A 24,552-nucleotide genomic window follows, 5' to 3' on the forward strand; every position below is an offset into this window, starting at 1 on the left:
AGGCTCGTCATGAGTTTCAAATCACAGTCCATGATGGTTCCAGATCTGTATTATTATTAGTAGTATTGGTGAATGTAAAAAACAGTTTTTCAGAGCCTAGAAACAGACTAAGCTGATTCTGACCATTTTAGAAATTGTAGTTTTATGCTATTAGTGACAGGAGAAGGATCCACAACATATAAATGTGGCTTGATTCTAAACTAAAATGCATTCAAAGCAAGATCCCAGTAAGGCTCTCAAACTCTAAAAAACATGAGGATTGATTGTTAACTGGAGAGGACACATTTTGCTAAGTTTAAATGTGCTATTTTGTTCAAACAGTACTTACCGTGTTCACAGAGGCACCTTTGACCTCTCTCCTATAATACACTACAGTATTCACAGGAAAATGCAAGCAGGGTTGCAAGCAAATCAAATAAATTTTCACCAAAAAAGTAAGAAATCAGGACATAAAACCAAAATTACATCAGAGTGCACTTAAAAATGTGTAAAATATCAGTCTCAAATCACACAAGAATTATTTGAATGATCGCCATACAAGTAACACGCTCGTGTAGAGATGAAATTTAACCATAAATAGAAACTTATAAAAGGATTTAAACTACTGGTTGAGCATAAAGGTATTTGTACAAACTGAACACTTTTTTCCTCCATCGTTCTACTAAATGTCAGATACATGCTGTTATAATGAAGATGGTGAATGTCTTACACAGGGGTGATTTTAAAAGTACCAGTCATAGTGCGGTTTTCATGCGCAAATATAAAAAGACAACCTCAAATTACACCCATGTGGTAATTATTCATCAATAGTTCATGCTTCATTTAGTCCTACAAAAGCAAGGTATTAATGGGGAAAAAAAACATATTCCTCAAAAAAGATTCTGCAGCAGTCATTAAGATGGAAAACATACCACTTCATGATTAGGGCATATACACATTGTTTTCTTACATGATCCGTTAAAATGTGCCAAGCAAATGAAACTCCCCTTTGCTTGCAGGCTTATGAACTGTGTAGACGAGAAATCGGTGGGAGATCTCACTTTAAAAATGAACAAACCGCAAAAAACCACCAAAAAAAACACAAAAAAAAAAACACTTGCGTGTCACTGAATTTGAAAATTCAATTTGAAATGTTTGGTCTCGCCCTACACAAATAAGGTGGCTAAAGTTGCGTTAAAAGTTCCGTACATCACGGTGGCTGACAAAGTGCCTTAAGCATCCAATTGACACAATGTATTCATTCATATTCCCTTAATTAGCTACTGTTCCCATTATTAAGAGAACCATAACATTCAATACAATACCTTTGGCACTGTGTTCTCCATTTGACATAGAAAAGCCTAGGATTACTTTGTATGTACAAGGGTTTAAGGTGCATGATCAATTCTTGTAGACATAAGTTAAAATTGTATGCATGACACTGTTAATATTATTTCAGGGATGCACTGCAGAGCCGCAGAGAAAAAAAACCCTGTTAATGTGGATGACTTCTCAATCTTTGAATGTAGTCAAACATTCTGACCAAAAACGGTTCTCCTCAATGTTTATGATCTTTAAGATCTGGTCAAACCTTATGTGAAACTACATAGAATATAAGAAGAATTGGTGCAGTGGTAGAGGGCATGTGGTCGAGACCCAACACTGTCAAGGGCCATTGCGCAGAATAAAGCCAATTCAGAACGATCACTGACCCTCAGACATTGGCAATGTTTTTCGAACGCTCTGTGGAGGCTCCCAGGCATCGCTGTCATCAGTGTCGTCATCATCCTCATCACCGTCTTCATCTCCCAAAGCAGGTCCTTGATCCTCAACCGCAGTCTCATTTCCACCAGGTGACTCGTCCTCCTCCTCATCTTGGTCTTCATTTCCCATTTTATCTTCAAACGGGTTGGTACCCATTTCCTCCTTCTGATGAATCTCTGCAAACCACTCTCTCACCTGCTCGTAGCTCATGTTAGACTTGGCAACAAGCTCATCCAAGTCCTGTTCATTTAGGAACTTGTGCTTCAAGTAGTACTCCTTCAGAATATCCCTTCCAGACTTGAATCTTACTGGTAAATTCTTCTCCGATTCTGTGTGCTTCTTCACTTTTCTATTACGGGTTCTTCCCCAACCGCGGTTTCGAATCCTCCGTTTTCTGTTTTTGTTGCCATTCGTTCCTCCCATGTTTCCACTTTGATAGTAAAAATACCACTTCAAGTTGCCATTCTTCCAGGCATAGCGTGTGTCGCCAAACCAATTGACAATGTAGGAACGGGGCAGTCCACTCTCCTCAGCCAGCTGGTCGTATTCTTCCGCTGAGGGCCACTGGGTGCGAACAAATGCTGTTTTCAGAACATGAAGCTGCTCGGGAGTTTTCTTAGTAACCTTCTCTTTGCTTAGCCTCTTTCCTCCAGGTGGAGTTTGGCTCCCCTTCTTTTGGGATGTTTCACCATCTGCTTTTGACTCTGAGGAATCGGGCACAGGGGTTTTTCTTTTTTCCGTAAACCAGGCGTCGATCTCACGCCTGGTAAGTTTCGTCTCAGCCCTCAGCCGGCTGAGCTCTTCATCAGTGGGTGTGTCACATTTCTGAAAGCTTTCCTCTAGGACCACCAACTGCTCTGGTGTCTTTTCTTTAAACTTCTGCAGCGTAAAGTCCGGGAAGGGATTCCAGGTTTTGGCACGCGTCTCCTTCTCTTTGACGGGTGATGGTGTCGGAGACACCGGCGTTTCATCGCTGGAGTCGATAACAATGGTGGCACTGCTGCTACCCTTGGGATTGTCATTCGCGATGAAGGCGTGGCTGTTCTTAGAATTGCGCTGGTTGTATCGGGTGTCGCTGAACCACTTTTTAATCTCGCCCTTGGTGAGATTGGTCAACCTCATTAGCCTAGCTATCTCAGCATCACTGGCAAACTGATTCGTCAAATAGCTTGCTTTCAGTTCAGCCAGCTGTACCTTGGATTTCTTAGGCCGCAGGCCAAAGTGATCGGCACTGAGTGCAGAGTTCTCCTGAGGGGTCAGCGATGGGGGCTGAACTGTAGTAGCTCTTTTAGTTTCACTGAGCACAGGGCTTGTTTGATTGGTTGCGATCTTGGGCGTCTGGCTTTGACTGGGCATTCCAGCTACGGTCAGGGTTATTGGGGTGGTCACTGGGAGGCCGTTGGCTGTGCCAACCTGTGTCAGAACCAGACCTGGTTGACCCACAATCTGGCAGGTCTGAAGAATAGACTGCAGACCGTTAGTGGTGGAAAAATGATGGGCTGGGATGACTGTGATGGTCTGGGGAACTGTGTGGACTGTGCCATTAAATTGCTTCCTCCTGGCTTCCTCAACCTCTTCTGGGGTCCAACTAACACCATGCTTCAAACGCTGAGCCGAAAACCAGATCTTTATCTGCTCTTCACTGAACTTGGTCTGTGCTGCAAGTCCCATGATTTCAGACACAGACGGGTAGGGGAACTTCTTGTAGGTGTTGACTAGGACTGGATTGGAGTCCATCGCAGAGTTATATGTGGGAATACTACTCATTGGTATTAGAAGTTGAGTTTGAGCACTCTGCTGGGCCTGCAAGGCAGAAAGCACTTGGGCCAGGCCTGCCGGAAGAACCGTTGCAGGGTTCATAACCAGCTTCTTTTGATCTGCTACCACAGGGTTTGTAATATTGACAAGAACGCTGGGCTTTACAGACTCTGTGAGCAATGGGCTCATGAGTTCTGGTGCCATGGAAGTGCCCATTACTGATGCTTCCAGTGGCTCCAGTTCCATCTCACTTTCAGTCACTGCCTCGCTTTCACTTGTGCCTTTTAGAGACACAGCTATTCTCTTGGGTTCAGACTTGCTTTTCATTTTCATTATAGGCGTCTTGCTGAGAGGGATTCCAGTAACTGAGGGGTCATCACTATCCTCCATCTCTGTCTGCACAAAACCATCCCCGGCGATCAGATCAGAGATGGGCTGCTCTAGTGACATTTGGCTTGAGCGTTTTCCTGAAGAACGACAGTCCTCACTCAAGAAATTGATTCCCTCATGTTCTGTAGGGACAGAAAAAAATATTCCTTTGATTAGAATAAGTACTGTGCATGAGTGTCTGAAAGGTAAAAATGTCAACAGCATTGTGCGACAAGAGGTTATTTAAAAAAATATATATATATATATATTTTTTTTTTTTTTGGCAGTCTGCAAGGTAGCCCCGCCAAATTCCATTGGTCTAAAAACTCAATCAACAAAGCTGTATTTTGAAGCATCGGATCTTTTAATGTGAACGGAAATGTTACTTGTCATGTTGCACTTGGTAAGGACACCATTCCAACCAGGACAATTTTGCCTTGAGAAGTGAACTTCACCTGTCTCTGTTTCCATGGGCACAACTGCTCCCTCAGTAGGACCATCTGCCATACTCTCGGCTCCTTCATTCCCTTCCAGGGCCTCCGTATCAGGATCTTGCTCTACAACATCTGATGGAAGCACCATGCAGGGGGTCGTGGACTTCCTTCTGCTCGACATTGTGCTTTTGAATGTGAAAAAGAAAATATAAGATGGCCAAAACCTCAGGGAAGTTGAATTTACATGCTAAACGTTTGTCCCATTCCAAGATTTGAGCTCAACATCCTGAAAGTCAGAGAAACAAAAACACACACAAGACACTGGTTAAAATGTAAATAATAATTAAAAAATATTTAATGATGCATTCATACAGACACTATAGCAAATTACTGAGATTGTTGAGTGTAGTATCTTCTGCTGCATTCCACAATTTTCTTGTTTGACACTGTAAAGTTGCTTTGACACAATCAGTATTGTATAAAGCGCTATATAAATAAAGTTGACTTGATTTGATTTGAAGACTGTAATTTAGAATTAAATGCCAATCCAACACTGCAGAATCTAGGAACCACTTTACAGTAAGGTTGTACGTTAACAGTAGATAAAACATCAGTTGATGTTAACTTTTTTTTTATCTGTTATCCAACATGTGGCATATTTATCAGTAGTCATATAGGTTTAGTGCATCTGCATACACTGTAGTGACCTAGATATCTATTTTGCTGAATATTAAGTTTACAACATTTCATCGTTTTTCTAAAAACTAAAAATCAGCTTAAAAACACTGAACATGTGGTAAAAACTGCCAATAGCTCCAAAATAGTAACCGCAATTACACACAATTAATTAAAATGTTCTTTAACATGTTTATTGTGCGTTTGATTTGATAAATTACATTTTGACATTAATGACTCACTGTTGTGCAAATAAATAAATAAAAATACAAGATACAAATATTGAGTTTAAAAATACACTTATAATATACAATCTAATAATAATTAATTAAAATGTTACTGAGAGTGACCTTGGTTAAAGTTAATTCCCCATAACTATACATATCGAAGATTAAAAGTGGCGTATGTTTACATTAACTATTGCATTAAGAACAAACTAAAAGTGAACAGAGCATTTTAAAATTAATATTCATTTTAATAAATGATATGACACGTAATGCATTAACCACTGTCAATGTCTCCGTTTTTTTTGTGTCACAGGCGTCACCATTGGGCAATAGTTCAGTTGCAGACTGAGAAATGTCAGACGTGTGAGTTTAGTTTATATGCGTTTAAAGTGTGACTTACAGATACTGTCGGTTCCATTACACTCTTGGCACAGATGATAAAACCATGGTAAGACATTTTTAATCATATGCAAGTACATATGCACCAGGGTATTTACGTAACTATCTTAAGCACCAAGTTAATAGAACATAAATTTCAGCACCATAGTATCAACGTACAGTGGTGTTGCCAGATACCATCATTAACCCATGATACATTGTATATGTATGGTACCTCAAGAATGCTCAGAAAACTAAAATGGTACTACCATGTTACAAAGTACTAAAAACAAGATAATACCAAGGAACTTTCCGGTACTTTTTGTTAGTGAGGGAGCTTCAGGGATGCGCTGGAACTCACCGGCCGCGAGGTTCAGTGTCAAACAGTGGCAGGAAGAGCGGAGGCGAGACGGACCGAGACCCGCCGCACGTATAGAGGGGGAAAACCCTGGATAGACCGGACAGATGCCACGCCGATCGGATGTTTCACTCCCTGATGTCTCCGTTACTCTATTATTTGGTCAGGCACACTGCGCTGGTGTTTTATGGGTCTCAGAGTAAACAATCATCTGCGCTCATTTTAATGGCAGTTTTTAATGATCATCAGGCGTCAACGCTGTCAGTTATACGTCGTGACATCATCGCCAGGCGACTCCCAGCAGTCACGTAAACTCGGCGTTAAAACATGTTTGGACGCTAATTTAACCGAGACACTCACGCAGTACTTCGTACAGGTCCAACGCACACACCTGTGGACTTTAATATTGTATATGCGCTAAGAAATCAGAGCATTGACTATAGAAATGTACAACCTCCAAACTATGAAACTGTCCAATCAGAGCCAACGTGCAGTCACGTGACCCTCATGCATCGCTTTATACACTCAAGTGGAATTTTCCCCATCTTTTCTACTAGATTGATTTAGATATTATCTGACACAGAAGAGTAGAAATCACAAGTGATTACAGTACACAACTATTTGCAGTATTTTAGTCAATGAGTAGATCAGATATTTGTACCATTACCAAACTATATGCTTGGTATAAAAAAACAAAGACAATGATAATTGTGATGAAGGCTTTAATATGCACAACACTAAAAGACATGACTAAAGAATTAGCAAAATATAATTTATAGACCAGTTATAAGAAATATATAGTATAGTTTATTAAAAAGAACTAGGAAAACTCTTCAACGTCTTTTGACATCTCCTGGAAAATAAAAGAAAATACGTATTATGTAGACTGATTAAGTCAGTAAACCTTTTAAATATCTTTTTTTTTTTTTTAATTTATACCTTTTAAATAATCACACCTAGGTTCTAAAGTACTGTACAATCAGCAGAATATTGAGTTAAGGCAGCAGGACATATTCTTGCATGATCTAAATGTACCTGTATAAGTGCAGTTTTGTCGTAATCTTTCCTGTGTCTATAAATGCTCTGGCACAGCAGAGCATACAGTTTCTCCAGTTGATTGACCTCATATCCCTCTGTCATGTCCAAAACTGTCTGTAGAAGTTCCTGAATTAATAATGAAAACAGTGATTGAAAAAAATCTTTTCAATGCAGAAGTCAAGTTAACCCTCTGGAGTCTAAGGGTATTTTTGGGGCCTGGAGAAGTTTTGTCATGCCCTGACATTTGTGCTTTTTTCAGTTTCTTATAAATATCTAAATGGGCTAATCTCACTGTAGTCAGCACAAACTGGGCTATAATAATATGTGAAATGCATGCATGTACATGATTGTTATAGAAAAAAAATGTTATGCGTGGTTAGTGAAAAACTAAAAATCTTAAATCACTTGAATAAGGCCATAAAACACATACAGAACATTGGTTCTCGGGATTTTTGAGAACTGGAGCTTGTAGCCTAGAATTTTTCCTTTCTAAATTATGTGAAAATCATCTTGTTTACTCACTTACAGAAAACAATATATTGATTTACATTTTCTAATACACTTTTTGTTGGTAAAAGTCATATGCGAGTAGGCGTAAACTATCATGAATATCATTGTGATTTGCACCTGAGAAGACGAAGGCCCTGCATAATGAGCTGCATAATGAGCCATTCAGTCATCTGTGCCACTGAGAGGAAGGAGTTACAAGCAAGAATGTGAGAACAAAATAAATCTATATAATTATATGTTTGTAGTTTATTAAGAATATATTTAATTATCCCACAACATAATTTAATATCCACTTGGGGAAGCAGTTAAACAGTTTATTAGGAACAATCAAAGCTGACTTTCAAACTAATTTTTGGCATCATTACTCCAGTCACACAATCCTTCAGAAATCCTTTTAACAATCTTATTTTCTACAAAAAAACATTTATTGTTATTATTATAATTATTATAAATGTTGAAAAGAGCTGAGAATATTTTTCAGGTTTTTTAGGGGGAATAAATTGAAAGAACAGCATTGTTTGTTACATTTGTTACAGTTATCTATTTGTTACATTTATATCATTTACATCAAGCTTTTGAATGGTATAGTATTGTATATTGTTATTGAAACTTCATAATGTTTCACTTGATTATACATTTAGTCAGGAATTATAGTTTGGAAAAAGTCTTTGGAAAAAGTCTAACTAGTAAAATGTTTACACGTTATGTGAAAAATAGTACAAGTATATAAATAAATAAAAAGAGACTTACTCATGTTTATGATCTCTGCTGAATAAAGTGCTTCATTATTTTTTTTCTGAGGAAATCCATTTCTCAAATCCTCAACCACATCACATCTTTTTGGGGTGATTTATGTCTTATTCCTCTCATCGCGAAGCAAACAGTAAAATAAAAGAACTTGAAGAACAGTCTGGCTGCTTTTTCTTCTGTGTGGGCGTATTCAAGCCGCACACTTCAGTTTGAATCTGAATAGCGCGTTCAGCGCTGGGGCGTAAGTGCACAAAGTTTTGTTGTTATTATGTCTGTATCCAAAAAAAAGTAGACCCTTTACAGATTCGATTGATGTATTGCTTTTATCTGTACGATTAAAACTGAAAGTGTAATTTAAGTTCTTTTCGGGGTTATCAGAAGAAAATGACTCATAAAGCGTATCCGCGTTAATCGACTCCAGAGGGTTAACATGCATACTTGCTTCTTCAGTTTTCCCACTATCTGTTATTGATATTATATATCTGACTTACTTTCAGTTTGTTGTGGTCCACGATAAGAGGCATGTTCTTCTGCTCAAGGATCTTCATGGCAGCATTCAAACTGATGAGACTCTGCTGTTCGGCCTGCATCTTAAAACCTCTCGTCATCCGGCTCAGTCTCAACTCTGAAAATTTCATGCAAACTCAAGTACTGCTTCATGTTCATACAAACACCATAACTGTTATAAAACAAGTGCTAAATATTTTTTGTGATTTGCTAACCTGTTCCTGGGATGTCCTCTGCACTTGCCTCCGTCCTCTTAGGTTCAGTGCTCTCTGATTCTTGGACACCATTTTGGCCATTTATGGCATTATTCTGGCTGGTCTCAACACTCATGACTTCGTCTACTGCAGAGGCAGTATTGTCATGTTCTTGTCCTTCATTAAGGATGTTGTTATTCTCTGCTACAGCCGTGGATTCTGAGGGTTCCTCTGTACGAGCACAGCAATCAGTCTCCATTGACTCACATTCAACATCTTTCATCTTCTCTGGATCTTCACTCTCAGCCAGTTTTCCATCTTCCTCTTCATCCTCTTCTTCGTCCCCTGATTCTGTTGTGTTAGGGTTATCTTTTGAGTTCAAATGTGAGCAAGATTTCTTTCTGCGGATGACTCCATTTCTCCATCGGTTTTTCCTCTTTTTTTTCATCTGTGAAGCTGTGGATAGACAAAACATTTCATTCACAGTCTGCATGAAAGAAAGCCTACCAATCTGACTTAATGTCAAAAGTACTGGTAAAATAATTGATATAAGTCAATGCTAAAATATTGTTCATATAAATCAAACAATATTGACGAGAAAAACAAAACCACTCAATCTTTTTAATTGAATTGGCAATTTTTTATTAGGACATACTTTTAAAGGCTACATGCCATTATTTTAATGTTAATATTTAACTTTAAAAATATTATTATTATTATTATTATTATTATTAAGTAATAATAAAAGGCATGTAACCGGCAAATATGTCCCAAAATGAAAATAATGATAATTTTACAATGGAAAAAGAAATCAGCCAAATAATAATATTGTGGTTTCAAAACTGGTATCAAGACTTGTGCTGATTATTTAATCAAAACTATAGATGCTAAAACCTCAAATCCTACCTCATGCAAGGCAGTTTTGAGAGGCTCTATAGCACTGATGTCAGTACAGCTCTGTTAATCACCTGTATTAATTCCTGTTTGATATGGTGATATCACTGCTTGTGCTGGCACAATTGTAGCATCTTTACTGGGTGCTGGATCACCCGTCTTCTGCTCCACTGTAGCAGACACCTTTGGCAGCACGTGGTAGTAGGCAGGAGTGAACCGTGATGAGGTGGAGCCTGAAAATAAAATATTAGAAATGTGAGTGATGACCACAGTCTCACTAGAAATCCACATATGATCTAAAGTAGCATCAGTGAAACCTCGTCTGATGCGAGACTCCTTGATCTCAGCGCAGATCTTCTCAAAGTCCTCATCTAATTCATCTCTGATTATGGCATGCACGGTGTCCTTAAGAGCACAGGCACGGTGTCTGATGAGCCGATCTATTAAAAGCACAAACATCATTGATATTGCATGCCACGGAAATCCTACAAATGTTATGTTAATGCAAAACAAACTTGGAAAGTCATAAAGGACAGTTCTATCTCTGATATTTGACTGGATATGCTATCAAAGTAAAATAGCAAATGCTGATAAACCCTTTACTGCACATTTGAGTATTAATGTGCCGAGTTGAATGGAAACTGTAAACTGCCTACATACAATAAGGTGGTTGTGTCACCAATGTTCAGTAAAGAATTTACATACCAGTCAAAATTTTGTATTAATTACAATTTTTACAATGTTTCTGGAAATCTTTTATGCTCATCCAAGGATGAATTTAGTTTGTTTTAATAATAAGTACAAGCTGCGACTGTGCCAGACAGTACTCCAGGCAGAGAACATATCTCATATCACGAAATTTTATCATTTATTTAAACAATATTATCAACTAAACTCATGACCTGAATTTCATTTAGGAAACCATTTAGGTCTAACAGTAGTATTCAGGTCCAGAAATGGAATAAACTGTAAATTAAAAACAATTCTTAAAATTAAAGTTAGTTTAGTCAAAAGCAGTGATTGATTTTTTTTTGTAATTAAATTATTTTTTATATTCATTTGTCTTTTTGTTGTTAAATTAACCTTAATGACAGAAGGCACAGCTTTATTAGGGCGCTGTCCCTTTAAGACTGACTGCCTGGATCCAATATACTGATACACAACGATTTTCTTTCTCAGCAACTGTAACTTACATTCACTTAAGACAAAACCAAGTGTTTATGAGGATACTCACCAGGACGGGCATTTTTTAATGCTTTTGATGTGACTGCAAGCACACAGAAAACCGTAGTGGAGTGTGTGACTACCGAATGGTTTAAAAAGACTTTTTTTTTTTAAACAAATTTTAAAAATGTGCAAATGATAGTTTTGTGACGATGCAACAATGCCTCATTCAGGCAAGTGACAATTGTCAACTGTAACAAAATGCTGTCTCATGAAGCAGCTCTACTGTAGCGCAGGCAAGATGCACTGACGTAAAGCCATGTTGGAAGCTGAATCACTTATGCGGCATTAATTTGACTAATTTGATCTGATATTCTATGTGGATTTATTTCCATCTAACTTACATGCTATATTAAATGTTTGCGGGAATTTCCCGCATTATAAATGCAAAACCTGTGGGAATGAGTAAAACTATGTGACATATGTGCAATCCCGCACTGACCTGATTAAAAATATAATCTGTTTCACAGATATTTGTGAAATAAATTTCCAAGACTTTTCAAAACTTTCTGGGTTTACTAGTTTTCCCAGGCCTGGAAATTGCCATTTTAAAATTTCATGACTTTTCCAGGTTTTTCACAAACCCTGATAATTGGCTTGAGTTGTTAAAAACCATGGATTCACTCGGTAGCAAAAACACAGCTGTGTGTTGCTTGGAGATGCACAACAGTTCAGCTGTGGCTTTATTAGAAGCTTTTCATTTCTCAAATTGAACAAATTCTTAAATTAACACAATATTAACTTGTTTATTCAGCTATTGTATAAAAGTTATTACCACATATAAAATTAAGCAGATATAGAACTGTTTTGTGTTTCATGGTTAAAATTCTCAGCCTACCTGAGGGGTCTCTGTCTGGGTTGTACTCAAGAGCATTCTGCCAGATCAGATCCACATCCTGCAGGTAAGCTGCCACAGTTTGATACTTGTGCAGATCAATTTTGGAGAGAACTGTGGACAGGTCCATAGGCTGTTTGATGACTGTAGTGTAATCGGGAACCTGCACCAAAAAAAAAAAAAAAACCCACATATACGATCTCAGTGAGCACATGACACTGGTTCACAAATATCAACAGCTGGAGAGAGTTGATACAGGGGCTGCGGGACTAAAATTTTAGTCTTACCTCCTCTGTGTCCACAGGCTTTGTAAAGGCCTTGAAGCGTTTGTCCTGAGCCAATCGGTTGGTGACATCCCGCAGGAAGAGGCGGAGTTCCCTGAGCGTATCCTCTTCCTGCTCTTCTAGTTTCTGCTGTTCCTGCTCAGAGAGCTGGCGGGGAGGCGGTGGAGGGGCCGCCGGTAACACCTCCAGTGCCTGGAGGACTAAAGAGTAGAAAGCAGGAGATATCACAGGTTTGCATGCAAATACTAAGAATGTGTAAAACATTACAGAGAAAAACAAAAACAAAACAAAAAACAAGAAAACTCACCCGCTTCTCTCTTAGATGCTGGTGGTTTAGCAGCTTGATTTAAAATAAGATCCTCAAAGAATCTGAGCCTCTCCTCCCGAGATGGAAGTGGAACATTGAACACCTCGCCATACTCAACATGGAAAAGGTCCTGCACCTTTAAACAGGTAAACAATCACAAAAAAAAAGAAAAAAAAAAAAGATTTGTCATACAATAACATTACAGAAGATAAATTGCATCAAAAATGCCATTTCATTTACTCTTGAAGCCAAACAAGCCCCAGTACTGCGTATACAGCACATGTGGTACCTCAGGATAGAGAGTGTGGTGAGGAAAGCTGCATGTGGCGAGGAGGAGGCATGGGCAGAATGAAGGGATGTCCTGCAAGAGACTGATGAATGTGGCCTTTAAAGTTGTGCTCACTGTGTCCCACCAGCGCTGGATGTGTGGAACATACAGAATGCTGGGGGTGGTTCTCCTTGCTTCACAGAAAACCTGATGTTCAATATAGATTGATAGTCATTTGATTAAAAAATGTCATCTTTGTATCTTGACTCTAGTATAAATTCAGCATATTCACCTGTGCACAGGCCTCCTCCGGGGTGGCTGAACTGACCCCATACAAAACAGCAACATCGAGGGTGTAAACAGTGAATTTCTCTAGGGCATGAAGAATAGCAGGAGCCAAGTGTGAGGTCTGACCAGAGCCTGATGTCCCACAGAGCAGCAGTCTGGGTCTGAATGAGGTAGGCTGCTGCAGGGCACTCCTGCAATTCATGTAATGGAAGCAATGTAGCAGAGCACAGAGATGGCAGGCAAGTTAAAACAACTACAAATATACCAACATTTTGAACTCTCCATTATTAATCCCATTACTATTATTGTTGTTATTATTAGAATAATAACTTTAAAAAAATGTCCCAGTATATGTGGTGTTATTTTCTTACACATGTATAGGCATGACTAAGAACAACTTTTGTTGATGATAAACTGGATCTGATGAAAAGCATTTAAAAAAAAAAAAAATTACATCCTGTCTTAAAACCTTTGATTACATAAAACTTTGTGATGATATCTTTTCTCTCATAACAAGGCTTCCTGTGAACTCGTATCTGTACACAGTGAATTGTACCACAAATTAACAGTTCAGTCAAGAAAAGGGAAATTGTGTACATGACACTCATGTCTAACCCTTAAAATGGATAACAACGTTATTGCTTGTGCAAAATATTGCTTGTGCTTCCCCATATGCACCAAGTCAGCACAGAAGAGAGTTAATCACATTTCTAACCTGTTCAGATAAAGAGCACTTGCAGCCAGTCCAGTGTTCTTCTGGCCTTTATTAGTAATGCTCACGGAAGACCCCTCATCTTCAGTCTGAAGTAGATCATCCAAGATGCCAGACACCCCCTCTAAAATAGAAAATATTTACTTGCATTGATTATGAATTTCAAAACACAAACTAAATAAATAAACATGAATGTTGTCTGTCCATGCAAAGCACACTGACATTATATTAAGACATGATATCAAGTTTCCCACATTGATTTATTTGTGGCGGGCCGCCACAATATTAAAACTGACCGTCACAAATAGATTTTCCAAAAGGCTTTGACTTCATTGAATAAACGAGCACTGCACATTTCAAAATCAAAAATCAGTGTGACTGTTTTTATATCACTGTATTTCAGAAGGTAACCGACTGTATTTATAAATTTTTCGATTTCATTTTCATTTCATCTTCCATGTAATGCCTGATAAAGCAGTGTTTGTGAGCTCAGCTTTACAGCCGTAACCGGAGAAACCTCTATCTCTCCCGATCTTAAAGCTCCTCCTGCTGGCAGAAAATTAATTTGCATATACATATACTGTATATGGGGGCAGGGGAGTGCCGCCACAAATAGAGTGTAAGGCTGTGGGAAACACTGTAAGGTGTTAAGAGTTTGGCTACTACAGTGTTATGCATGCGTTATTTTGAGTGTTTTAGCACACTGCTAGGGGGAAAGAGTGATAAAAACAGTTGTCTTTACCAGCATCTCTTTTCTTCTTGAGGCCCTGCTCTACATGAGGAAACAGTCTCTGCAGCATCTCCATGGCGTTATTGAGGGCAGAGCTTAGCAGGGGTTCAATAACAGGTGTGAACGCTTTAGCTGGAGAGGCCACTGCCCTCTGTGAAGCTGGAACTATCTTCCTCATGGCCGAGAGAAAGTCCCGGCCACTCACGTTGATGGACTCCACATCCAACAGAAGCTTCTGGGAGGAAGCATATATCTGGGGGTAGCGTCTACGCAAGGCGCACAGAGCTGCTTCTGAACATACAGCTTTTATGTCTGCGCCACAATAACCTGGAAGCACAGAGAGAGTTTTGACTATTGGTATAAAATAAAGAATGATAGTGCAGGACAGGATGAGATGCTGTTACGTGAGATGCACTCAAGTCGTTTCACATACTGGAACAGGTAAAGCTCTTACCAACACACTTGTCAGCCAACTCTTCAAGAAACACATCAGACAGCTGTGGGTCCCATTGCTTAGTATGAATCTTCAAAATATCTTTGCGAGCCTAAAAATCAGCAACAATGTCTTGTACATTACTATAAAACAAAACAAAAACTGCAGTCGAAAATAAACGGTGTATAATGCATTCCACAACAGAGTTTGAAACTCCCACCTCTCTGTCTGGTAGGCCGAAGAGAAACTCTCTGTCAAAACGTCCAGGCCGTCTAAGCGCAGGATCGATGGAGTCCAGACGGTTAGTGGCTCCAATAACAACCACTTCCCCACGGCTGTCTAGCCCATCCATGAGAGCCAGGAGAGTGGACACAATGGAGCTTCAGACAACATAAAAAAACAAGCAATAGAACAGTTTCATTGCATGTAAGCAAGAAAAGATAAATATAAAAATTGCAGAAAAACAGACTAACATACCTGTGTATCTGGTCTTGCCGGCTGGACCGAACAGGTGCGATACCATCAATTTCATCAAAGAAAATAATTGATGGACGCATCTGGTACGCCTTCAAAATAAAAGACGTAGACAAAATTAGGCATTCAAGAATGACTATTTCTAAATGAAATTTAATTTTAGTTTAAATGTGGGCAACCTGGTCAAACAGGAGGCGGAGCTGTCTCTCAGACTCGCCCACCCATTTGCTGAGGCAATCAGCTCCTTTTCTCATGAAGAACGCCACCTTCCTCTCACCTTGACTGCACTCGTTTGCCAGGGCTCGAGCTACCAAAGTCTTTCCTGTGCCAGGAGGGCCATAGAACAGACATCCTCTGGAAACACATAGCATTTAATCAACATACATTCTGCAAAAGTTGATATTCAGCATTACCTCTCATTTTTGCAAACCGATTGTTAGTCATCCAACTGTGCATTTTAACATAAATATTTATCAATATTGCTTTTCATACCTTGGAGGCTGAATCTTAAACTTCTCAAAGACTTCAGGGTAGAGTAAAGGAAACACAACCATCTCCTTCAGTGCAGAGATGTGTTTTCCTAAACCTCCAATGCTGTCAAAATGCACCTGCACATGGAAACCCAACAAGTCAACCACAGGTCTCTAAAAAAAATTTTAAGTTCAAGTTGAATGGCAAATACATACTGTTTGGTCAATTTGCATTGGATCAACATCTGCAAGACTTGCTCCAATTTTCATCCTGTCCTTGTGATTTCCTAACAAATCTTCCTTTCGTAAATTCATAGGGAGGCATCTACAAAGGGAAATGCATTTAGATTTTTGATACAGATATGATTCTTTATTGTGTACACAAAACCAACTACAGGTGCTGTATTTCAGTTATTTGATTTGTCATGTTTACTCTGCAAGACTTTGTACCCAGGTTTCTTTTGAAAGCATAGCATCTGTAAACAAAACAAGAAAAAAAAAGTTTTTACCTGTTTATTGACCTGCTACGACTCTTACTTCTCCGCCTCTCAAATTTCTCTTCATCAGAAGAAGAGGATGAGGTGGAGTCACTACTGTGGATGGCATGTCTTCTCCTGAGATGACAAAGGCAAAAGCACAAAATGACTTATTCTAAACTTTAAAACATTTTCTAAAAACATTTATAGCATCAATAAAAAGTGTAAACTTTCATAAAATATGCCACCACCTCTTTTATCCAATACCTCTTTCCAAAACATTAATTTAAATGTGCCTAAAACATTTGTGTTATAATTATGTAAGCGTGACGCATCGTAGATTGTTGTGTTTTCTTCTCTTTAAAAATTCCCGAATCATCCACATGCAGATGTGGCTGCAAGAAAGCTTGGTCTTACCCATCACCCTCACTCCTGCTACAACTACAGCACAAGAAACACACAAAAATGAGTGGAAACACAAGAGTGCCTCTGAGATTATAAAACAGACACTACAGTGCAAAGTAGGAATGTGCTTTTTGGACTATTCAGGATGGGATGTTGGGTGATAAAGGGGTTCCGTCTGAACAACTTTTTATTTGCCGGTCTATTAACACAATGTATTTGACCACTGCATTGTGTCTCTTGTACAGATCCATTTTCAAGTCAAGACTCAAACTAATACCAAATCCAAGACTTTGCTCTTTCTTGACAATTGGATTAAATTATGACAAAAAAATTTTTTGGAGAAAGCCAGATGACTAGTACTGACCTGGTACCCCTCCTGTTGTTGTACAAACTCCTGGGACTGGAACTAAATGTGAATCTTCGTCTAATTGGGGTGGAGTGACGCTTAAAAAATATGCTCTGCTTTTTTGGCTCTGTAATTAAAAAAATATATACAAAAATTAATATGGAAACAAAGCATAAGACAAAGAAATAGATGATCTGAGTACATTTAAATGCATGGTCTGTTTAATTGACCATAAAACCAACCATCAAGAGGCGCCTGGTAACGCACAACAGCTTTTCTTTGTCGAAACTCATATCGCTTTCCATTGTCTTCTTCGTCTTCATCCTCATCTCCCACATCATTTTCTTCCTCACCTTCTCCATCCTCCTCCTCCTCTTCTTGATCACTGTATTCTAAAAAATAAATACAGGTTGGTTTAAGTTTCCAAATACATCTGATGCTAATAGAAATGTTTTTGTTTTGGGTCTGTAATCAACAGTGACACAGGACCACTGTTAGATAAAGGTGCGGGAAAAACTGGTTCAGAATTAAGAAGTTCCTAATTCACAATCATTACCATTCTCCTGGTTATCAGAACTCTCTTCTTGTCCTCTTACTGAAGATTTTGTGATCCTCTTCCTTTTTGTCCCAGAGTAAATTCTCAAATTCTAAAACAAAACACAAATACAGCTGAGTGAAGTTCTGACTGATCACAGCAGTACTGGAGGAGTCAATGACGCACCTCCTCCTCACTGTCTCTGCTCCTCAATCTCCGACGCATTTTCTGCATGTCATCCATCTTCTGAAGTACAGCCTCTGCAGTGCTAAAATAGACAAAAACAGCCACTGAGAGCCAAGAGCCTCACACAATGCCAGCTGCACATCCAAGTTTGAAAACAAAGATATATTTAACTCATCAAAAAAGGAAGATCGAAAAATCGGACATAAATTAGTCAACAGAAATATAACAGTATGTTTTCTATATAGGTGCATACTTTGTAATGAGCCTGTTGTAGAGGACAGACTGGTTCCTAGCATCAAGCTTATATCGTGTGATTCTGGAGCTACGTCTCACGGCACTGTCTTCCTCACGCCTTTGAATCCCAGCATGGAGGTTTCTAGAAGTTGGAGTTGATTCCATCTCATCTGAAGAAAGATTTGGTATTTTTTGTAAGCTGAAAAACAACAATACTGCGGTCTTAAAGTTTATTAAATACTCTGACGTGCCCACCTGTGTGCTCATCTGCTGACCTCTCCCCCTCAGCCTGAAATCTTGGAGATTTTCTATGAATGCATAAATAAAGGAATACACAGATAACAAATAAGATATGTAGTAAATACAACATTACAGATGATTAAACAAATATAAGATTAATTAAACCATGAAATTCCCACCTTAAATGCCTCCCACTTTTCTCGTCTTTTGGAGGAGATTTGCTTGTTTGTCCATTCATATCAGCAAAGGTGATTTTTTTCCCTCTTTGAGCTCTGATACTCATGCTGTTTTCCTCCTTTACAGTCAAAAATCCCTGAAAAAAATGTATCATAGGCAAACATCATAGCAGTGTCTGACATGCTATGCTCTATACAAAACCATTTCAAACAACAATTCATCGGACTTCACATTATATGATGATTATTTGTAATTTTCAAAAGTGTCAAACCACATTAAAATGGTTAAGTGTGTATATATTACATTCTTATTTTTGACTTGCCAACTAACGTTACCCATCTACTGAAATGCGCATCGCATTATTGAAACATAAAATCCCGCTGAGATGCTCTATGTAAATTATTACCGATGTATGTGTATCCGACGTAACACTTCACATCAACGTATATATGTTTTGTTAACAGTTAACATGTCGCGCACTCATGCAGTTCACTCGAGCATCTCGCGCTCTTTTAATCGCCAACTTTGTTTTGTTAAAGGGAATGTTTCACTGTAACGTTAGGTAAACAAAATAAATACTAACATATCAGTAATTGTAAAGAAGTGTTCTTAACTCACATTAGCCGGACTGTCCTCGGCGCTTGTTAAACTGTCATCATGGGCCTTTTTCAGCCGCGCGGACTTTCGCTGAGGCGGGTTCAGAGAGAGAAACTCTGAGCTGCAGTCCATATCACCGTTACTGCGTAACATCACCATCTCTTACGAACCTTATAAGAGCTTCAGACCATTCGCTGTCAAACTCACTTCAAAAAGTTTTTGCCAAGATTTTAATATGCCAAAATTTTGTACGATAACACATCGCTTTGTAAACGCACTCCGCTCCTCCTTGATTTCTGGCGCCACAAACGTCACTTTCAAATGACACAACGCATAATACGAATGTCCTGGCGAGACGCAAACTAGAGCCGTTTAAGCGAATGGACCCCCTAAAAAATTTATTTTTTTCAAATATAAATAAGGTATTCAGAATAATATAAATTAACTAATAATATACGTTGCTGGACCTTTCACTTACAAAAACATTGCGGATTTTATCCATAGAAGTTATACGATTTTGCGTAGGAATACTGGGGGAAAGGAGAACCGGCTCATTTTTTGGCGCGCCGTGAGCGACGCGATGCTCAAGATTCTGATTGGCTGACGCAAGCCAAACCCCCTCATGAGCTTGTTTTGGGACTCAAACGAAGAAAGAGATATTGAATGTCATATATATTTTCTAACCGCCTTTTCAAATTAAAGTAATGATAAAAGTATCCTCTGTTATCTTTTACGCAGTTTGCTCAAATCTTAAACACTGCACAACAGAACAAATGGAAACAGCCGACAGGCTTTCTAAAGACTTTTTTATTTTTTCCTCAAGTAAGAAAGAACAGCAAAATATAAACAATACAACTTTCACTTATTTCCATTCCTTTACAATGCTCGTGGATAAGTACTAATGAAGTTGTGCTAATGAAGACAAGACAATCAGTGCTCAATCTACAATTTTGAAAGATAATTTTTTAAGCAATGGCGGCTAGATAGTCTTTCACCTCCGCTGGGGTCAGTCGCCTAAATCCTGCTTCATTGCAGATTCCCACCTCAATGTTGTCCTCAGTCATTTGTCCTTCAAAGCTTTCCTGTAACAAAAGTAGTCATACTTAATATTAAATGTTTGACATTTTAATCTCATGCAAACAGGGCCTAAAATAAATATTCAGCAATTCAATTTAAGGTTTTGGCAAGTAAATAAAACACCATGCTTTGTGACAGTTACAGTTTCAGTGAGATATTGACTCTAGCTCGTTTGTCACAAATGCACAATGAAAAGCAGCTAGATAAAGAGATTTAATTGCGATAGGAAAATTATTTTAATAATGTAACAGTTTCACAGCTACCAAATATTTTACCTTAGGACAAAAGTTAATCTTGGATCTTGTATGCAAATAATAACGGTATCAAATACATAACTGCAATTAACAGACCTTTTAGCAATTGTGGCTGGGTAATAAATCATTACCTTAAGAGTCATAAATCATTACCTTAAGAGTCAGAATAGCAGTGTGAATCGCATCTTCCAGTTCCAGATCCTCATTGTATCTAGAACAGGAAAATGAAACAAATGAGATAATGTATGTTTAGGAAGGCTAAAAGGGTTTTACGCTTTCAGTTATTACAATTTATACCTTTTTTCAAGGAATGTTTTCCCATTCACATAGTTCTTCCCCATCGCTGTGGCTTTCCATGCAAAGTATGCTCCCTTAAACAGATAAAACTCCATCTTATTTTTCTAATACAGTGCATTATAAAGAGCTTAAATTTTAAGAGACGTTAGTTTTTCAGTTCAAATTTACAGATTACAGTAATACAATAATACCAAAGTGAATAGCATACCGAGGGGTCAGACTGGAAAAGGTACGGACGGTCTTCATCCCAGCCAGCAATCAGGAGTGACACGCCAAATGGCCGAACACCTCTGTGTCGAAACAATTACACAAACACACAAAATCTGCAAGTTATGCCATTGTCACTCTGGTAGATGGATACTCTTTTTAATTTAGCAAAACAGCTGTTTGTAGAGCAACTTCCAGAACAATATCAATGAAGACATCACACATACCCTGATTGTGTGTACTCCTGCATAACAGAAGCCACCCTCTGAACAAGCTGGCCTGTAGGAATCGGCTCCTGATAGACCAGATAGTACTGCTGAGCCAGCTTTCGTGCCCTCCGCAACAGAACCCTGCAGACGTGATTAAAACCCGTTACAACAAAACTCTTATTAAGAATCTTACCTTTGCCACACAATCCTACCTTTCTATTAAAAGCACGACAATATGAAAAATCAGATTAGATTAGTTTATTCTTTTCTTTCAATGAAAATGGACTCAAGATGCAGATCAGTTTGTTTCTTCATTTGGAATAGATTTAGAGAATGATGAAACAAACTCATTTACATCTTGGATGACCTCAGGGTAAGTACATTTTCATTTTTGGATTCCATTAAATATTTAAAAATATTAAAACTATAGTTTTGAATGTCAACTCACATATATGTATATAAGACAGCCTTGCATGTTATTTATATTAGGATTCATTATTATATAGCGTTTATTCATGAAGGCTCCAAGTCCGTACCTGTAGTCTGGACCCATGCCACTGTAGACCATACCGATGTGTTTGGTTATGGGCTCTACTTTGTGAACACTTTGCTCATCATACAGTATAGATTTCTGCTTCTTTTCCGTAGCCAGAACAACACCATTCGAAGCTGTGAAAAAAGAAATAAGGATAAGTTAAAGTGACTTGCTATATAGACACAGTTCACAAAGCTCATAATAAGCACAGGCTAAAACCATAAAGCTTTATAAATAATGCAAATTCAAGACACGCATGACAAATAAAAGAACATTACTAACCTTTTATTCCAACTGAAGGAGCACCAGCTGCTACAGCTGCCAGAGCATACTCAATCTGGACCAACTTCCCTGAAGGGCTGAAAACAAAAAATAAGAAAAAAAGTGATGTGATTTCAAGTATTTTTTGAGCAAGTATTATATATATATAAGTTATAAGTGTAGTTATGTGTATCATAATTGTAATATGTATAAATGTTTGTATGTGTATGTAGGTATGTGTGTGTGTGTGTGTGTGTGTGTGTGTGTGTATGTATGCGTGCGTGCTGCATATGTATATGTATTTGTGTGTGTGTGTGTGTCCATATTTGTAGTTATTATGTGTAAGGTATATGTATGAATACATATATATGTGAGATACACTGTTCTAATTTTCTATGCATGTGTCTTAATATGTATTATTGTTACTTATTTTATTTTATTATTATTTTTTGCTCGAAATAAACGTACTACTAAGGTAAGGTGAAGGGTTAACTTATTATTTTCCTTTAATCACAATAGAAATGTGCTGTGTTAAACCATAGACTGTATAAAAACAGGTTAAAACATATATAAAAAGCTTTGTGTTGCATTGTTACCCATTTACAGATTCAAAATATACAAATGAGGTGCACTCTTATTACATTTGCAAATGTTCAAATTATATTAAATTTTTTTGTACTTTTACATTGACACAAAAATGTTCTGTTTAGTTACACTTTATTATAACAACTAAAAACAGTACTGATAATCTATATGCTCATTCCAAAAACATTCATGCAACATCAGCTCCCCATGATTCACTGAAAGCGAAAGTAAAATCATTAAATTTCAATCACAAAGACAAAAGTGAGCCAAGTCAAGTCTGTCCCTTAAACACCCATGAGAGGGCATAATTGGCTGCTCTGGGATTCATTATGTGTTTAGTTTATTCTGTTCATGAACGTTGATGCACGTGAATGCTAGAAGCGCTGCATCAGAAACACAGTGACTCTGCATCAGCGCTCGGATAATGATTTAACGACTGATTGACGGAACGCTCTCCACAAACCCCAAGCGTCGCGATTCGGCAAAACACACACTCCTTTGATCTTGGTGAACACATTAGATATAACAAAATCATGACGCTTATTACCTGAAAGTGGTGAGAGAGAAACTGTACCCTCTATCTGCCATGACTGTGTCTGACTGTTGGGGAAGTGACGTCACGCACCTAATTGATCTGATTGGCTGAAAGAGTTTCTTGAGTAACAATGGATTGTGGGTATTTCAGCCTAAAGATGAGTTTAAAATAACTTTGCATGTCACGTTTTATTTTACCCTCACTAATAAAAACCATGTAATAATATAAAATATAATTATAAATGTTCCTGTGGCTTAAGTGGTAACAGAAGGTTGTGGGTTCGATTCCCAGGGAACACAAGTTTGGATAAAAGCGTCTGCTAAATGCATAAATTTAATTTAATATTTTTTTTTTATTTAATCTTAACTATTTTTTTGAACATATATTGCCCTGACCCTATAAATGTACTACAAATCCCAGAATGCATGGTTGTAGAACCACCACGCGCAGGTGCACTGCAGGTCTTATTGAGCTGTGACCGTGAGGAAGTTAGGGCTGTTAAATTAAAGGGATATAAAACACAGCATACAATGTCATTATCAGGTTTAATTCAGATTCTCGGACGTACTCTGCAGCGTCTGGAGCTGTGTTTATCGCAAGCCGCAGGACTCGACAGCTTAGGTGAGTGCATTTACTGTAATGTGTTACTCTCCTGCACTCATATCACTATACATGCACTTCAATCACACTTAAGCTTAATTTAATATCATTTTACACTTTTTCCCTCTGATTGGCCATTCCTCTGTGATATCTGGGCTCAAGGAGACGCATAGTCTGTTTTTTTAGGGGAAGTAATAGAACAAAAAGTGTTAAAATATACATATTTTTGTCTTGATCTATCATATTTACGCTAATTACGCTAATTATTATAAATATTTGAAATGTTGAAATTTGAATGGTTTGTATGATAATTCAAATTTGCTTTCGTTTTAATGTTAATTTAAAAAGTATTCTATAATTTTTTATAATTATTAAAAAATATGCAGATTTTAATATTTATATCATATTGAAGTCGAATGTATGCCCTTCATCTCTCTTTTTAAATAATAAATGGACAGGCAAACATTGCCAAGCTACGAAACATGTTATCTGTTTCTGATGCAGAAAAGCTAGTTCATGCTTTCATGACCTCTAGACTGGACTCTTGTAATGCACTTCTAGGTGGTTGTCCTGCTTCTTCAATAAACAAGCTACAGGTAGTCCAAAATGCAGCAGCTAGAGTCCTTACCAGGTCAAGAAAATATGATCATATTACCCCAATTTTACAGTCTCTGCACTGGCTACCTATTAAGTTCCGTATCAGTTACAAATTATCATTACTTACCTATAAGGCCCTAAATGGTTTAGCTCCTGCGTACCTAACTAGCCTTCAACCACGCTACAACCCATCACGCACCCTAAGGTCACAAAACGCTGGACTTTTGGTAGTTCCTAGGATAGCAAAGTCCACTAAAGGAGGTAGAGCTTTTTCACATTTGGCTCCCAAACTCTGGAATAGCCTTCCTGATAATGTTCGGGGTTCAGACACACTCTCTC

General features: G+C 38.1%; 3 protein-coding genes across 4 annotated transcripts; all 3 read right to left on the reverse strand.

Annotated features, from left to right (window-relative positions):
* Positions 1–1,336: 1,336 nt before the first annotated feature.
* Positions 1,337–6,301, reverse strand: LOC132103351 (zinc fingers and homeoboxes protein 1-like). The gene is made up of 3 exons (XM_059508394.1): positions 5,946–6,301; positions 4,326–4,590; positions 1,337–4,013 (listed from the first exon to the last, which is right to left on the reverse strand). The coding sequence occupies exons 2-3, from the start codon at positions 4,483–4,485 to the stop codon at positions 1,684–1,686; spliced, it is 2,490 nt and encodes an 829-aa protein (XP_059364377.1). The 5' UTR covers positions 4,486–4,590; positions 5,946–6,301; the 3' UTR covers positions 1,337–1,683.
* Positions 6,302–6,647: 346 nt separating this feature from the next.
* LOC132103352 (ATPase family AAA domain-containing protein 2-like) lies at positions 6,648–19,400 on the reverse strand. Of its 2 annotated transcripts, XM_059508395.1 has the most exons (29): positions 19,078–19,400; positions 18,462–18,595; positions 18,298–18,350; positions 18,062–18,212; positions 17,809–17,890; positions 17,644–17,734; positions 17,330–17,479; positions 17,106–17,214; positions 16,754–16,777; positions 16,370–16,474; positions 16,077–16,185; positions 15,883–15,998; positions 15,570–15,744; positions 15,394–15,482; positions 15,137–15,296; positions 14,938–15,028; positions 14,496–14,810; positions 13,757–13,877; positions 13,046–13,232; positions 12,775–12,960; positions 12,486–12,621; positions 12,182–12,378; positions 11,898–12,057; positions 10,153–10,275; positions 9,910–10,068; positions 8,963–9,397; positions 8,732–8,865; positions 6,978–7,106; positions 6,648–6,795 (listed from the first exon to the last, which is right to left on the reverse strand). In XM_059508395.1, exons 1-29 carry the CDS (start codon positions 19,213–19,215, stop codon positions 6,763–6,765), a joined length of 4,092 nt encoding a protein of 1,363 aa, XP_059364378.1. In that variant the 5' UTR covers positions 19,216–19,400; the 3' UTR covers positions 6,648–6,762. The 2 variants fall into 2 exon arrangements, with proteins under 2 accessions (XP_059364378.1, XP_059364379.1); XM_059508396.1 differs by lacking the exon at positions 16,754–16,777.
* Positions 19,401–19,848: 448 nt separating this feature from the next.
* LOC132103353 (proteasome subunit alpha type-2-like) lies at positions 19,849–23,125 on the reverse strand. Its single transcript, XM_059508397.1, has 8 exons — positions 23,029–23,125; positions 21,918–21,994; positions 21,637–21,769; positions 21,119–21,241; positions 20,893–20,974; positions 20,685–20,758; positions 20,541–20,598; positions 19,849–20,138 (listed from the first exon to the last, which is right to left on the reverse strand). The coding sequence occupies exons 1-8, from the start codon at positions 23,067–23,069 to the stop codon at positions 20,022–20,024; spliced, it is 705 nt and encodes a 234-aa protein (XP_059364380.1). The 5' UTR covers positions 23,070–23,125; the 3' UTR covers positions 19,849–20,021.
* Between the last annotated feature and the right edge of the window lie 1,427 nt (positions 23,126–24,552).

This window comes from Carassius carassius, chromosome 24 (assembly GCF_963082965.1).
Source record: "Carassius carassius chromosome 24, fCarCar2.1, whole genome shotgun sequence".
In the NCBI taxonomy this organism is placed as follows: domain Eukaryota; kingdom Metazoa; phylum Chordata; class Actinopteri; order Cypriniformes; family Cyprinidae; genus Carassius; species Carassius carassius.

Excerpts from the sequence above, each read along its gene's own strand:
- LOC132103351 (XM_059508394.1), bottom strand. The coding sequence starts at position 4,485 with ATGTCGAGCAGAAGGAAGTCCACGACCCCCTGCATGGTGCTTCCATCA. Across the intron at positions 4,014-4,325 it reads GCCCATGGAAACAGAGACAG|AACATGAGGGAATCAATTTC; the intron begins GTGAAGTTCACT and ends CTGTCCCTACAG.
- LOC132103352 (XM_059508395.1), bottom strand. The coding sequence starts at position 19,215 with ATGGTGATGTTACGCAGTAACGGTGATATGGACTGCAGCTCAGAGTTT. Across the intron at positions 15,483-15,569 it reads TCCGCCTCCTGTTTGACCAG|GCGTACCAGATGCGTCCATC; the intron begins GTTGCCCACATT and ends TTTATTTTGAAG. Across the intron at positions 7,107-8,731 it reads TGGACCACAACAAACTGAAA|GAACTTCTACAGACAGTTTT; the intron begins GTAAGTCAGATA and ends TTATTAATTCAG.
- LOC132103353 (XM_059508397.1), bottom strand. The coding sequence starts at position 23,069 with ATGGCAGATAGAGGGTACAGTTTCTCTCTCACCACTTTCAG. Across the intron at positions 21,995-23,028 it reads TTCTCTCTCACCACTTTCAG|CCCTTCAGGGAAGTTGGTCC; the intron begins GTAATAAGCGTC and ends TTTTGTTTTCAG. Across the intron at positions 20,139-20,540 it reads CTGCTATTCTGACTCTTAAG|GAAAGCTTTGAAGGACAAAT; the intron begins GTAATGATTTAT and ends CTTTTGTTACAG.